Consider the following 16,034-nt stretch of genomic DNA (forward strand, 5'->3'; position numbering starts at 1 on the left):
GATGCTGGGACTCTGAATGAGCCTGTGTTGTTGTCTGCTCTCACAGTGTGATAGCGCCCCCTACTAGCGTGAAATAATTTATGGGAACACTGAATGTGTGTGTGTGTGTGTGTGTGTGTGTGTGTGTGTGTGGGTGTGTGTTTGTCTCTTATTTGTTGTTTTGTACCTTTTACCCTAGATTTAAGTTTTACCTTTACCTTAGCCTATTTGTCTTCGTTTTGCCCTTTTCCTTATATATGTTTAGTATGGTATTTTTATATACTTTTTGTGGTTGGAATAAATAAAGAGCACAACATTTTATTTGATGTTCACCACAAAAACTCTCATCAACATCATTAATAAATACACATGAAGTTCACTTTAATGTTTTTGTTTCTTATGTCCGTTATGTAACAGTTTATGTGTTGTTACAAACTATCACCACTAGAGGGCGTGAGTTCATTGGAGTTTATTGAACACAGGACAATAAGGTCAAATAGTCTGTGGTTCATTTAGTTAATTCATGGAAAAACAAGCTAAGGTTTGCTTGTAATTCTTACCTCTTTTTAATGTCATGGGAAATTTCCAATCAATCACTGCATTACACATATGTTGTGTATGCAAAATCAGTGATTTCTAAATCAGTTTTCACTACATGGCCTAAAACACTTAGAACAGTGCTGTTAACTTACTATAAGAGTGACTGTTATAAAACAAGTTGAAGCTGAACAATCTGGCAATAATGCAAGAGTTTTGGGCTTGTAATTCAAAACACGCCTGATTTCTTTTTTTTTTTTTTTTGGCATCTGGTAGTGCAAGCTGAAGGCTGTGTGCCACGAATGACATACACAGAAAGTACTTGATTTTGGCCAATTCTGTAAGGTGCACAGCAAAACAGAACAAGATCATATTTGATTTTATTTTGCTTTTCTACAGTTAACTCAGCCAAAAGGTTGGCTGAGCAGCTGGAACTGGTAAACAGCATAAAAATATTGATAAAATCTTTTTATCTTTCTGGACAAAGAATGACTTTGTGTTTTCTTTGTCGCATATCTTAGATTTGCAAATACATGTACAGTACACTAACGTTTAAAAGTTTGCGGTCAGTAAGATTTTTTTAATGTCTCTGAAAGAAGTCTCTTAAGGTTGCATTTATTTAATCAAAAATACAGAAAAACAGTAATAAGGTGAAATATTTTTACAATTTAAAAATAGGGCCTAACTGTTTTATAGTTAAAGGGTTAGTTCACCCAAAAATGAAAATTCTGTAATTTATTACTCACCCTCATGCCGTTTCACACCCGTAAGACCTTCGTTAATCTTCAGAGCACAAATTAAGATATTTTAGTTGAAATCCGATGGCTCCGTGAGGCCTCCATAGGGAGCAATGTCACTTCCTCTGTCAAGATCCATAAAGGTACGAAAAACATATTTAAATCAGTTAATGTGAGTACAGTGGTTCAATATTAATATTATAAAGCGACGAGAATACTTTTGGTGCGGCAAAAAAACAAAATAACGACTTATTTAGTGACGGCCGATTTCAAAACAGTGCTTCAGAAAGCATCGGAGCACAGTGAATGTGTGTGTCAAATCTGCAGTTCGGAGCGCCAAAGTCACGTGATTTCAGCAGTTTGACCCGCGATCCGATTCATGATTCGATACACTGATTCATTTATGCTCCAAATCTTCCTGAAGCAGTGTTTTGAAATCACCAAAAGTATTCTCGTCGCTTTATAATATTAACATTGAGCCACTGTACTCACATGAACTGATTTAAATATGTTTTTAGTACGTTAACGTTACCTTTATGGATCTTGACAGAGGAAGTGACATTGCTCCCAGAAGCCATCAGATTTAAACAAAAATATATTAATTTGTGTTCCAAAGATTAACAAAGGTCTTACGGGTGTGGAACGGCATGAGGGTAATAAATGACAGAATTTTCATTTTTGAGTGAACTAACCCTTTAAATGTAGTTTAAAATGTAATTTATTCCTGTGATAGCAAAGCTGAATTTCATTACTCCAGTCTTCAGTGTCACATGATCCTTCAGAAATCATTATATGTTGATGTGGAGTTCAAGAAACATTTCTTATTATTATCACACGGTTGTGCTGCTTAATATTTTTGTGGAAACCGTGAAACATTTATTTTCAGGATTCTTTGATGAATAGAAAGTTCAAAAGAACAGCATTTACCTTTGAAAAATTTTATTTGAAAATGTTCTGTAACATTATAAATGTCTATACTGTCACTTCTGATCAGTTGAATGCATCCTTGCTGAATAAACGTTTGTTTGTTTGTTTTAAATCTTACAGACCCCAAACTGTTGAACACTAGTGAATAGACTTAAACAGACTCTAATATCTGGATGCAGAGATCAAAAATACAACCGGTAACTGCCATTAATGTCTTGTTAATACACCACCATGTTTTGTCATGCAAATTTTTTTTTTTTTTTTTTTTTTTTTTTGGAATTTTGTTTTTTCCAGTTTCAGGTGCAATTGTAGTCTTCAATGTATCAAGTAAAACTTTTATTAAAAACATTTGAAACATTTTTGCTCTAGAAAAGCACAATATCAAAAAGTTTTTAATCTTTTCAAAAAAATTCCAAACAAGTTCAGAAAAAAACTCTGTGCACTAAATCGTTGGGTACTGAAAGAGAAGATCTGGAAAATCTAATCATGCCCAATGGCTTATGTCGAACAATAAACAGTAGTAGCATCATCTAAATCATTCATTATGATTAAAATAAAAACATTAATAAATGTGAGTCTACATCAATGTGCTTCTGTACAGTCTAAAATCTCAGGCTGAGCTTTCACTCTGCCCGTCATTTTAAGAGCACGGACAATTGGCCAGACGTCCATTAAGGGGCGGGGCAGAGGACACAGCCGGTAAGTTCATTGGTGGGGTCGATGAGCACCACCTCAAGGGTCAATCTCCATTGGAATGATAGTGAGGATGGCGTCCTCATTGCCACGTCGAACCACCACACGTAAACTGGTGTCCTTTTTGATGGCTGCGCTCACATCTGTTGCTGTAGAGATGCGCTGACCATTGATGGAAATAATGACATCGTGTTCCTTAAGTCCACCTCTGCAGAAGAGACAAAAGAAGAGGGGAAAAGCATTTGAAGAGGAGGACTAAAGAGGACAAAGATAATCTTTTTGATTAAGGTTTATTCCTCTTAAGAGAATTTACATCACAAAGACTGAAACCTCTCCAGTATAAATGAAATATTGCTGGATTTCCCAGAATTATTCCAAAATAGCTTCCAAAACCAACTCTGAGGGCTGTACGTAATGTATTTTTACAGTTGTTGTAGAACTGTACGCTTCATCAAAACATCAGCATTAAAAGCATAATGGCTCTATAATTCAAACCTTATCACTTCAAATGGCTTTTTAAACCGTATTTCAGATATATACACCTACATCTATATTAAGTCAAACAAAACACACTGAGATCGCATTCACATGCTCTGTCAGACTAACCACCTAGGTTATATACTAGACTTCACAAGTATTTCCTGTTTGTTGGATTGAAAGCGTGACATTTGGTAATCATCTGTTATTCAATTGTGAATCATAATCGTAGTGGTGTCACGCTGAGAGGAAAGAAGCCGTTGTTTGTGTGTCTGGGTGCCATCTGAGCTTGTTCTTCACATGTCCAAGCTTTCAGGAAAACTAAAAATGTCCTGGTTCAGGATGTGGTGGGCAGTGGATTGGACTGTGGTTATGGAATTATATCAAAACAGTGTTTCATGTAAAAAGAATTTCATCACATGAACCTGCAAACCATAAATTTGCCTTTGTATGTGTTTGCTTTTGTTTTTAACAAGCATGTAATGAAGACAAGATACACTGAAAATGCTAACGGATATGATGTGGCAGTGACTGGACCTGAGTTACACTAACTGGAAGTTGTTATTCAAATTTAAAGGGATTGTTTACATGGAAATAAACATTCTGTCATCATTTACTCACCCTCATGTTGTTCCATGACATGATTTATTTTTTTTGATCTGTATGAATATTTTAGTTGTTTTTTTCCTGTCCATACAATGAAAGTCAATTGAAAGTCAACACATAACAGAAAAATATCTTCTTTTGTGAAAGTCATACAAGTTTAGAACGACAACATGAGGGTGCATAAAACAGAGTTTTCATTTTTAGATGAACTATCCCTTTAATTTATATGCATTTTCAGCACTTTAGATGTCTCTCTCGCTCTTACGCACATAATGGTTTCAAAACAGAGGAAGAGGGAAGAGGTTTTTGTGAGAGTCAATAAACCTGTTGGGCTGAAATGATGAACATCAGCAGGTTTTTGTGTGAGTGTGTTTTGATGAGAGTCTAACATAAAGTTAAAACATGTGGAGACAAATGGAGCCAAAGACAATATCCCTCCAAGCATGACGGCAGAGAGCATGTGGCCAGTAAAAACAGCATGTGAGTGTTGCCAAACGAATTGACCTGCACTCTTGACCTGCTTGGCATTATGGGACTTCGAGTTTTGGTGACTCACGCTGCAGCTGGGGTTTTGGAGATGACCTCAATCACATAGGCTCCTGATGTGATGTCGGGGAAGTCTCGCAGTCGACCTTTCAGCTCTTTGGACAGTCTGTGAGTGGGAATGAATAGAATTACATCAGATCTGTTGACTTCATAGAATTAAAGAAGTGAAATATGTTCTGTCCCAAAAAAAATATAACTAATAGGTTTAAATTACACTCCGTGTAATATGGTACTATAAATCACTCAGAGTATAAAAACAGAGATCTACATAGGATTGCATAATCATGTGAGGTCTTCCATAAGGTCATGACATCCACCTTATTAATGTAGGTATTAACACATTTGATGCACGGATGTGGTTATGTACTCACGCAGGAGTGAGGGTCATCATACGAACACCAATATATCTTTTCTTGGTCGCTCCTCGTCCTGTAAAACGGCCAGATGAACAAAATGTAAGTTAGTTCACTGAAACACAGCAAAGAATAAAGTAACACACCGCTACTCTATCTCATATATCAGATCTGGATATGAATGTGCTGTGTCATACCTCTGGCCAATCTGTCATATGACTCAGCAAGAAACTGACGTATCTTGTCTGACGGAATAGCGAAGGAGATTCCAGCCGTCACCTTCAATGTGTTGATCCCAATCACTTCACCATCCTATAGGGAAAAAAATGATCCGGTATGCACACGATTATCCTTATGTTAACAACAAACTTTAAAAATGACTTTTCATGTCCAATAACCTAGGAAATGTACATCACGTAGTAACATCTAAACTTGTTTCATTCAAGTCATGTTTCATGAACATTCAAGAACATGTCTCATGATGTTTCATGACTCTCATATTATATTAGATTCTTACATAATATACTAAAATAAAATAATTTGATCATTTTAACTTCATACTATGGAAGCCCGTTTCCGCCACAAAAAAAAAAAGATGAATTGCGACTTTTTATCTCAGAATTCTGACTTTTTAACTCACAATTGCATGTTTATATCTCACAATTGCGTGATATAAAGTCGCAATTGCGTGATATAAAGTCACAATTGCGTGATATAAAGTCAGAATACTGAGATATAAAGTCGCAATTGCGTGATATAAAGTCAGAATTCTGAGATATAAAGTCGCAATTGCGTGATAAAAAGTCAGAATTCTGAGATATAAAGTCACAATTGCGTGATATAAAGTCACAATTCCGAGATATAAAGTCACAATTGCGTGATATAAAGTCAGAATACTGAGATATAAAGTCACAATTGTGTGATATAAAGTCAGAATTCTGAGATATAAAGTCGCAATTGCATGATATAAAGTCAGAATTCTGAGATATAAAGTCACAATTGCATGATATAAAGTCAGAATTCTGAGATATAAAGTCACAATTGCATGATATAAAGTCAGAATTCTGAGATATAAAGTCACAATTGCGTGATATAAAGTCACAATTCCGAGATATAAAGTCACAATTGCGTGATATAAAGTCAGAATACTGAGATATAAAGTCACAATTGTGTGATATAAAGTCAGAATTCTGAGATATAAAGTCACAATTGCATGATATAAAGTCAGAATTCTGAGATATAAAGTCACAATTGCATGATATAAAGTCACAATTCCGAGATATAAAGTCACAATTGCGTGATATAAAGTCAGAATACTGAGATATAAAGTCACAATTGTGTGATATAAAGTCAGAATTCTGAGATATAAAGTCACAATTGCATGATATAAAGTCAGAATTCTGAGATATAAAGTCACAATTGCATGATATAAAGTCAGAATTCTGAGATATAAAGTCACAATTGCATGATATAAAGTCAGAATTCCGAGATATAAAGTCACAATTGCGTGATATAAAGTCAGAATTCCGAGATATAAAGTCACAATTGCGTGATATAAAGTCAGAATACTGAGATATAAAGTCACAATTGTGTGATATAAAGTCAGAATACTGAGATATAAAGTCACAATTGCGTGATATAAAGTCACAATTCCGAGATATAAAGTCACAATTGCGTGATATAAAGTCAGAATACTGAGATATAAAGTCACAATTGTGTGATATAAAGTCACAATTCCGAGATATAAAGTCACAATTGCGTGATATAAAGTCAGAATTCTGAGATATAAAGTCGCAATTGCATGATATAAAGTCAGAATTCTGAGATATAAAGTCACAATTGCATGATATAAAGTCAGAATTCTGAGATATAAAGTCACAATTGCATGATATAAAGTCAGAATTCTGAGATATAAAGTCACAATTGCGTGATATAAAGTCACAATTCCGAGATATAAAGTCACAATTGCGTGATATAAAGTCAGAATACTGAGATATAAAGTCACAATTGTGTGATATAAAGTCAGAATTCTGAGATATAAAGTCACAATTGCATGATATAAAGTCAGAATTCTGAGATATAAAGTCACAATTGCATGATATAAAGTCACAATTCCGAGATATAAAGTCACAATTGCGTGATATAAAGTCAGAATACTGAGATATAAAGTCACAATTGTGTGATATAAAGTCAGAATACTGAGATATAAAGTCACAATTGTGTGATATAAAGTCAGAATTCTGAGATATAAAGTCACAATTGCATGATATAAAGTCAGAATTCTGAGATATAAAGTCACAATTGCATGATATAAAGTCAGAATTCTGAGATATAAAGTCACAATTGCATGATATAAAGTCAGAATTCTGAGATATAAAGTCACAATTGCATGATATAAAGTCAGAATTCTGAGATATAAAGTCACAATTGCATGATATAAAGTCAGAATTCCGAGATATAAAGTCACAATTGCGTGATATAAAGTCAGAATTGCGAGATAATAAGTCGCAATTGCGTGATAAAAAGTCAGAATTCTGAGATATAAAGTCACAATTGCATGATATAAAGTCAGAATTCTGAGATATAAAGTCACAATTGCATGATATAAAGTCAGAATTCTGAGATATAAAGTCACAATTGCGTGATATAAAGTCACAATTCCTAGATATAAAGTCACAATTGCGTGATATAAAGTCAGAATTGCGAGATAATAAGTCGCAATTGCGTGATAAAAAGTCAGAATTCTGAGATATAAAGTCGCAATTGCGTAATATAAAGTCGAAATTCTGAGATATAAAGTCGCAATTGTGTGATATAAAGTCAGAATTCTGAGATATAAAGTCACAATTGTGTGATATAAAGTCAGAATTCTGAGATATAAAGTCGCAATAGCGTGATAAAAAGTCAGAATTGCGAGATATAAAGTCGCAATTGCTTGATATAAAGTCAGAATTCTGAGATATAAAGTCGCAATTACGTGATAAAAAGTCAGAATTCTGAGATATAAAGTTTTTTTTTTTTTTTTAGTGGCGGAAATGTTTTTAATAGTTTTTAACCAAAACTATTAAAAATGATTTTTGGTCATTAAAATTTAGCAATGTAAATGTAAATATTACATATTTAAATATATATTTAAATATTACATTAGAAATGATGCCTTGGCAACAAACTGAAAAAATATGTTTAAGTTGAAATAATAAATATGACTAAAACAGAAAAAAACAAAATAAAACAATAGAAATATAAAAAAAAAGCACATAACAATTACTCAAAATTAAAATGAAAACTGAAAATAAAAGAAAGTATTCATAAATACTATAATAGTACATAAATAATACTAAAAGTAACAATGACTCAAATAAGTATTTCATGTCCAATTATTTATTTATATGGTAAGTAACCATGTAGTAAGTACAGTAGGATAATGTCCAGCCAAATGGTCATCATCACACCAAAAAACCTTTAGGATGATACAAGACCCCTCCACTGCAGGTCCTGATCAGGATTTTCCTTTGATAATGTACATTATCACTAACATATTCACTCTTTACTGTAATCCTTGGCACATGAACTTTAAAAAGATGCCTTTTGACACATCTGACTGATGGTTAGAGTTGCCCCATGTCAAATTACACTGGGTCTCACTGGGGTAACATTACTGTAACACCAGACATGTAAATGGGTCCTGATGATTACCACACAGTCATGATCTGTGCAAATATATAGTGTATATTCATGTTCATATGGGATTTTATTGAACAGTTTTGGAATGCGGAAATGCTCACCAGATTGACTAATGGTCCTCCTGAGTTGCCATACTGTAAAAGAGACATTTCATGTGTTAAGACATGATTGGGTTATATGTTTGATTTGTGTGTGTGTGCACAATGCGTGAGCCACATGGTAAGACCATCAGATGGAGAGACAGACATCAAAATTAATAAAACAATCAATGACTTAAAGTTTAAAAATTAAGCAATAAATAAAATGCAGTTACAAAGAGTGCAATACTTCACTCACATTAATGATGGCGTCAGTCTGAATGTAATCCATATCTGAGTTTCGTAGACCTAACTCTTTTCCGCCTCTCTGCGTAGTGCTTACTATCCCTGTGGTAACCGTATTCTGGAGGGAAAATGGGCTGCCGATGGCAACCACAAATTCTCCTGGTCTGAGGTCAGCCGATCGGCCAAGTAGAAGCACAGGAAGCTTACTCTGTTGGTCAGAAAGAGAAAAAAACTGTTATGTTGGAAATGCCTTTATTTCAGTATCTGCTCATAAGACAGGAATAGCCTAAACTTTCACAAACTTAAAGCCTGCAAAAGTTCATAAAAGAACTTTAATTGATATCCAATAGTGGCCACCCAACACAGCTGTTTTTGACATTCTAGCAACTTTATGACATTGCAAATTCAGTCATGTGATAAATGCTTCTATGCAGGCGTTCCATAATTCTACTCTTCAATTTCCTGAACTGCCATTCTAACAGTCCTATCCTAACACCTCTGTGTGTCCGCTATCAAGTGTCTGCTAAACAGGAGTTTGGATTTTAAATTCAGACCTCTGAAACCTTATCGCCAGGCAACCTTTATGACATCATGGAAAAATAAGCACTTAGGACAGGACGGGACAAATCAGAATGCTGTTTTGCCCTTCCTGTAGGGAATCATTTACGGAATCTCCCCTCTCAACACAGGGGGCTTGATTAGGACGATCATCGTGACAACAGAATATGCCTGTTTAGCCATTGCACTGGTGTCTAGTTTGTTTACTGACGGTAAAAATAGAGTCAGAGAGTGGATAACAGACACGCTGAGCTTGATATGTACACACATTTTCATTTTGCCTTGCGTGTATGGGCTTTTTACGAATTGCGGGTATTTTGGGGATAGTTAAGATGACAGCGATATGAGATGTCTTTACCGAGAAAAAAAATAAAAATACTGAAAGGTTAATGAGGGAAATTAGAGGTTGTGTAATGACTGTTTCATGCTCTCTAAGGCCTGATCAGGATAATACAGGAAGAGGTTTCACAATATTACCTATTATCCTAACATAAAATGTTAGGCTGGAAGAATCTTTGTTGTTATATCTGAACTAACATCATAAACAATAACTCAACGAAATCAAAATATTCAGACAACTTCAGAAAGAAACAAAATGGCTTCCTTGTTACCGTACAGTTTCTACTCGGGCTGTATCTACATGATAGAGGGGAAGGAAACTGTAAATCCAGAGCAGTAAACTGATCCTGAGCATTTATCATGAGGTGAACTCTCAGCGAACTCGACCTGCGCTACTGTGGTTTTAAAAATAGTGTAGGATAAAGATGATGATGACTGGCAAACCAGACAAAGAAATCTATCACTCCCTCCTCCTTTCCTAGGGGCCAAAATGATGCACAGCAATTAATGTCACGTCAGTATGATGCGGTGTTCATGAAATGTTAATTCAGGTTTATTGCACATATTTCACAGTTTATATTAAAAAGCAGTCTAAATCAACATTGTGTATGCCGCCCAAATGAAGAATCTCACAGCTGCAATATATATCCATGCGAATATGTGCGCGTGCCGTAATCGAAGATCAGCCAAACGCTGCCCATGCTCCTGGTCGGAACATCAGAGCTCTATTGGGTTACCATTTCAAAAAGATGAGATCATGCTTCAGACACAAAGGTCACATTAGAACTCACACCACTTATTATCCACAGTGAAGCTAAGTCAGCCATTTTGTGTCAATGTGGCATGTTAGTCAACCATTTTGTGTCTGTGTGAAATGATAGTTTCCATTTAACATCCACATGGAAAACCACCATGAAAGCTTCCCTCTTCATTTTTCGCTCTTTCTCCTCACCACAAAGATGACTCAGTGTTCATGTCCGAACTCAAAATATAGGCAATTATCAGTATATTAGAGCACTGATTATACATTGGCAGGATATCAAAAATGCTGCCAGAGCTTTGTGATGTTAATGCTTTGTAATGTACTATATATAAATATATATAAATGAAGGCCCAGTTAAGTGTATATAAACTTGTTGTACTTATCTATATAGGCTTATATATTGTTACTCTTTATATACACTGAGGAAGAAAGTATTGAGAGACACCTCTTAACTATTGAATTCAGGTGTTTCAATCAGACCCCTTGCCACTGGTATATAAAATCAAGCACCTATAGCCATGCAGGCTGCATACAAACATTTTTTCAGAAAAAAAGTCATTCTGAGGAGGTTAGTGAATTCAAGTGTGGTACTATGATAGGATGCCATCTTTGCAATAAGGCAGTTTATGAAATTTAATCCCTACTAGATATTCCAAGGTCTACTCTAAGTGGTATTATTGGAAAGTGGAAGCCTTTAGGAACAGCAGCAATTCAGTCACGAAGCAGAAGACCATCACATAAGTCACAGAGTGCTGAGGCATATGGTGTGTTAAAGTCACCAACGATTTGCTGATTCCATAAATGAAGAGTTCCAAACTTCCACTGGCGTTAATATCAGCACAAAAACTGCAAACTGTGTTGCAGGAACTTCATGGAATGGGTTTCCATGATGGCCAAGCAGCTACATGCAAGCCTCACATCACCAAGTACAATGCCAAGCACGTATATTGTATATATAGGACAAGCTACTCTGACATACAACATATGATGTTGACCAGTTACATTGGTCATTTCAGCAGGTTGTGAGATTACCTAGGCTGACTTCGTCATACTCATATTCTAGGCAGAATGTGAGTCTGATACTGCTCCATTGCACTTGAATTATGGGGCATGTCTTAACCGAACCAGTAAAAAAAAAAACTCTGCACTCAATTGGATAGACCTACAACCAATCAGAGCAACGCAGTAAGTGACGCATGTTGAATTTGTACTTAAACTTTTGCCGAATCCCATTGGAAGGACGGAAAACACATCTGTCCCATCGACAAATGCCTTGATCGCGGTTCTTTGTTCGTCTTTTAAAATTAATGCGCTGTCGATTTCTTTTATTACAGACGTGATAGCGGAATCTAAACATCTTACTTCTCCAGCTGCAGTCATCCTTGGTGAAAACCAATTCAACCCAAGCGCTCTTTGTTGACGTGGGTGGTTACGTAACCACAGATAGCCTGTCCATCATCGATTAAAGCCCGCCCTGGCAATTTGATTGGCTCGGCCTTCTGGGAGCCGAGCATAATTACTCCACAATGGATCGAGTCCAGACCAGTGCCCAAGGAAGTCGACCGGAAGTTGAAGTCGGCCGCGTGCCGCCATCTTGTAGCAGAACTTCACTTGCGTTAGCATCCCATTGACTCCCATTCATTTTGGCGTCACTTTGACAGCGAATAACTTTACATCTGAGGCGTTTAAAGACTCCATTTGTCCATTATTTATTTCTAAAGATACACGAAAACTCATAAAGGGCTCCATTACCTTCTATGTTACATTATGGCCCTGTAGAAACAGTTTTTGTAAAAATAGGCTAACGATTGCGTCATAACCACTCGACTCTCTGTCGCACAGTAGAGAAATTACCGTAGCCTACAGACAGGAGGAGAAGCTCGCAGGCAATAGTATGCATTAACTTAATATGGCGTACTGGCGTTACATTTTAAAATACTGTACAAACTAATTAATCAGAATACTTACTCCTGCTCACTCACGCCAAAGAACTCCCCGCACAAGCTCGCCGTCTCTGCAAGATTAACGATGGCAGTTTGCACGCACGGCTACTAGAAGATTTACATCTGTCAGACAGGTTGCTGACATCATCAAGCTTAGTTTGAGTCTGTGCGTCAGAAACGGAAGTGCTAAAAATCGCTAAAAATGGGCTTCACTTGTCTCAATTGAGTTCCAATGGGGTCGCTGTGTCCATTTCTTTTACTGTCTATGGTCCAGACCGAACTTCCCGTCCAAAAAATGTTGTGGGCGGGGTTTGGGCTGGCACCCAGGCTAGAGATTACCCTAACAGGCCATGAACTCTAATAAAGCTCTGCTATGTGAGACTACAGGTCATCAGTTCCTTATAAACATTTACCAGCATTAACACCTGCATCCATCTGGCCTATAAAAGCATGACAGTGCTGAGTTACCCAGGTGTCTTTGTTAATGATACTGCAGTCTGAGAATACCCGTCAATCTGGGACACGTCTCACCCTCACCCGATGCCAATGAAACATTAGTAGATCTTTGAGAAAGAAGACTTTGTTGTCCCTGTAAGACCTTCAAGATAAGACTAGCATAAGGGTCTCCAAACAGAAATAGAAGACGTGTCTTAAGATAGGCAAAAAAAAAAAGAAAAAAAAAAGAAAAACAAGATTTATCTACTTTCATTTCAGTAGAGATATATTATATGCACATACCAACCAGACTCATGTCAGACAGAGAACAACATGAAAACAACAATGAAAACAAATATCACTTGATTTTCTGTAAAGGGTAAGGACACCTCTCAAACAATGATGTGGAGGATGTGAAAAAAAAAACAACAAAAAACAAAACAATAGTCAATTTCCTCACCTATTAAATTGGTAATGATATATTTTATTTATTGAGGTGATTTTAATTCCCTTTTGAGTTCATTTTAATCAAACAGTATTTCCACTGCCCACATTTTAAAAAAACATTCCACTATACTTTGGGTGTAAAATGGGTAACAGTCTGACGAAGGTTTAGTTTATTATTAGAAGGTTGTTGTGGAGTGACAGAGTTTCCACAGGTTGACATTCCCATGCATTACTAAAAATGTGTGTCTGCCTTTAAACATCAGTTTGCAGTTAGTCACGTTCTGAACAAATGCAAAAAAAGAAGCATTCAAAAGACATCATTAGCCACATGCAGTAAAAACTAGGAACCAGTTACTGAGATCACCGTCCCGCTCTGTCATCATTTTGCCCGTCAGTAGGCACCTTGTCTCAAGTTGTGCTTACTAATTATTGCGCTTTGAGGGACTTTAGAAGATAAGCAACAGTTTATTTGCAAGCACAGAATTCTCCACTTGGTGGGTTTGTGTTGGATGTGGCTGTAAGATATTTTCAGTGAGTGAGCTATTGAAGGTTCTTCCCAAAGGAAACCTCCACAAGTATAGCATAACCTTTGTCTTTGGGATTTCTCCAAAAATTCCCTATGAGTAATAAAACAGGCACAGATAAGACAAATACTGACATACACTAAGTATAGAGCTATAAAACAAATGTTTGTAGCTTCACTTTCATTGGTTCATTCACTCAATTTGGTCTTGAAAGAATATGACGAGAAATGTTTGAATCAAATTGATTTTGTACTCATGTTTGAGATACAGCATTAGTGACATTAAGCGTATTTTCATACACCCCGCGCAATGCTGCGGCAGGCGTGACACCTGATGCAGTTATCATTTTCATGTCCTGCGGCATGTTGTTTAAATAGCAAATGCATTTGGGCCCATTTGTGTGCCCATGGGTGTGCTGGTCTGAAAACGAGGTGTGTTCAGCCACATTGTAGGTGCATTGCTATTTTGAGGCAACTGAAATAGACTGCGCCATTGACCAACTGAAACCTGGTCTAAAGTCAATGACCAACTGATATATATATTAAAGAGCGCGTTAGTAATATGCGCCTATATGCGCACGTATACTTTGTATGCTTGTACGCACTGAGTATTGTGTGCATAAAGATAAAAATGCTTTGGTGGAATCCGGCTTTTCCTGGAGATGGTCTGCTAATGCGATTTAACCTTGCGTACGAGCAGATCCTTTTACTCGCTAGAGAAGCATTCCGTTTTTTTTTTTTTTGCTTGCGAATTCCACCATGTAAATGGCAAATTCACCAAGGCGCAAGTGCAACTGGCTTTTAAAGGGAATGGGAGATGAGACTTTATTGCACCTATTACTCATTAAGAGAATAGGGACAACCCTTTTAGACCATGCACCGGGTGCGCCGACCATTTTCCCCGTTGTTAAACTAGCAAAAGTGGATTCGGACACGCCCTAAGTGCATTGCGCTGTGCGCTTTAGACCATGTGCTCGTTAAAATAGGGCCCTAAAAGAATAAGTACTTTTCAAATGTCATGTAAATGCACTAGTCCGTCTGAATTCATACAAGCCTGTTTTTGTGACAACTTTAATTGTCTAGCATGTATACAAGATAATCACACTACAACTGGCCTTGGAATTGTGTGATGAAAGACAGGTGACACGCAACATGTATTTAATGTTTCAAATTTTGACATTGTGTATATGCATTACCTCATGTATACTTGGATAAATGAAGACAAAGAAGTTGGAGACTTCTTTGCTTTATTTATTGCTCTCATTGTATTTGACAAATGCGATATTAAATAGATGTTAATTATGATTTTCCTTCCTTCCCGTACGTTCTTGGTGTATTCAACCACAGAACAGCTGGAAATATACTGTATACTACAAACCTGAGACGAGTTCAGACTAGTGAGTTTCTGAGTGTGTGTTTGGGGGGAGGGGAGGGGGGTTAAGAGGTTTCAATGACATTCTATTTCCACATCGCTGTCCCACATGGTAGTTTATACCATGCATATCCTCTATGCCTGTGCATACTTCTAATCTTGCTTCCACACTCAAATAGCCAAAACTACTGCTCTTTTCCCACGTGTGATTCACATCTTACCCTTTAATATTAAATGACTCATTTTGGCCCAACCAGCAGTCAGCCACATTATAGTAGTCTGGACTGCATTTTAGGCCACTGGAACATCGATAATCCAAAGAAAACTGTGTGTGTGCGCACACCATGTATTAGCCTTAAAGCTCTTATGCTAAACGGGAACCTTTCTCTTTGCTTTGGCTCACGACCAGAGCAGAGGAATGGAAAGGAAGACATGGGAGATTTACAAATGAGTTGACTAAATGTGTGATGGGCTGAGACATGAAAATGATTCATTTTACTGGAGCTTCTGAGTTTGGGAACAGGAATGATGGGAAGTTGATTGTGGAGGTTGGACCCTCCAGAGCTCCTCAGCTGCACAGCATCTCTTTGAATGTGGGTTAAATTTGTGTCCACACACACATATGGATTTATTTTCATTCCCTCACCACATTTTCTCTCACTGAGAGGGAAAACACTTTCCCCTCTTTTCTGTTTCTGAAGTCTGGCTTCTGCAGTCAGAGTAATGATTTCCCAAGAGACAGACAGCCACAAATAAAGGGAAAGAGAGGGAGGAAGAAAGACAGTGTGAAGG

General features: G+C 36.8%; 1 protein-coding gene across 1 annotated transcript in view; it reads right to left on the reverse strand.

Moving 5' to 3' along the window:
- Positions 1-2,687: 2,687 nt before the first annotated feature.
- The window catches only part of htra1a (HtrA serine peptidase 1a), a 36,245-nt gene continuing 22,898 nt past the window's right edge, over positions 2,688-16,034 (reverse strand). Inside the window, exons 4-9 of the mRNA XM_067367272.1 lie at positions 8,876-9,070; positions 8,641-8,673; positions 5,053-5,167; positions 4,874-4,931; positions 4,513-4,608; positions 2,688-3,081 (exon numbers count right to left, since the gene is read on the reverse strand). Coding sequence (XP_067223373.1) covers positions 2,913-3,081; positions 4,513-4,608; positions 4,874-4,931; positions 5,053-5,167; positions 8,641-8,673; positions 8,876-9,070 — 666 coding nt within the window. The 3' untranslated portion in view covers positions 2,688-2,912. The remainder of the gene's footprint in view (positions 3,082-4,512; positions 4,609-4,873; positions 4,932-5,052; positions 5,168-8,640; positions 8,674-8,875; positions 9,071-16,034) is intronic.

This window comes from Chanodichthys erythropterus, chromosome 18 (genome assembly GCF_024489055.1).
Source record: "Chanodichthys erythropterus isolate Z2021 chromosome 18, ASM2448905v1, whole genome shotgun sequence".
NCBI lineage: Eukaryota > Metazoa > Chordata > Actinopteri > Cypriniformes > Xenocyprididae > Chanodichthys > Chanodichthys erythropterus.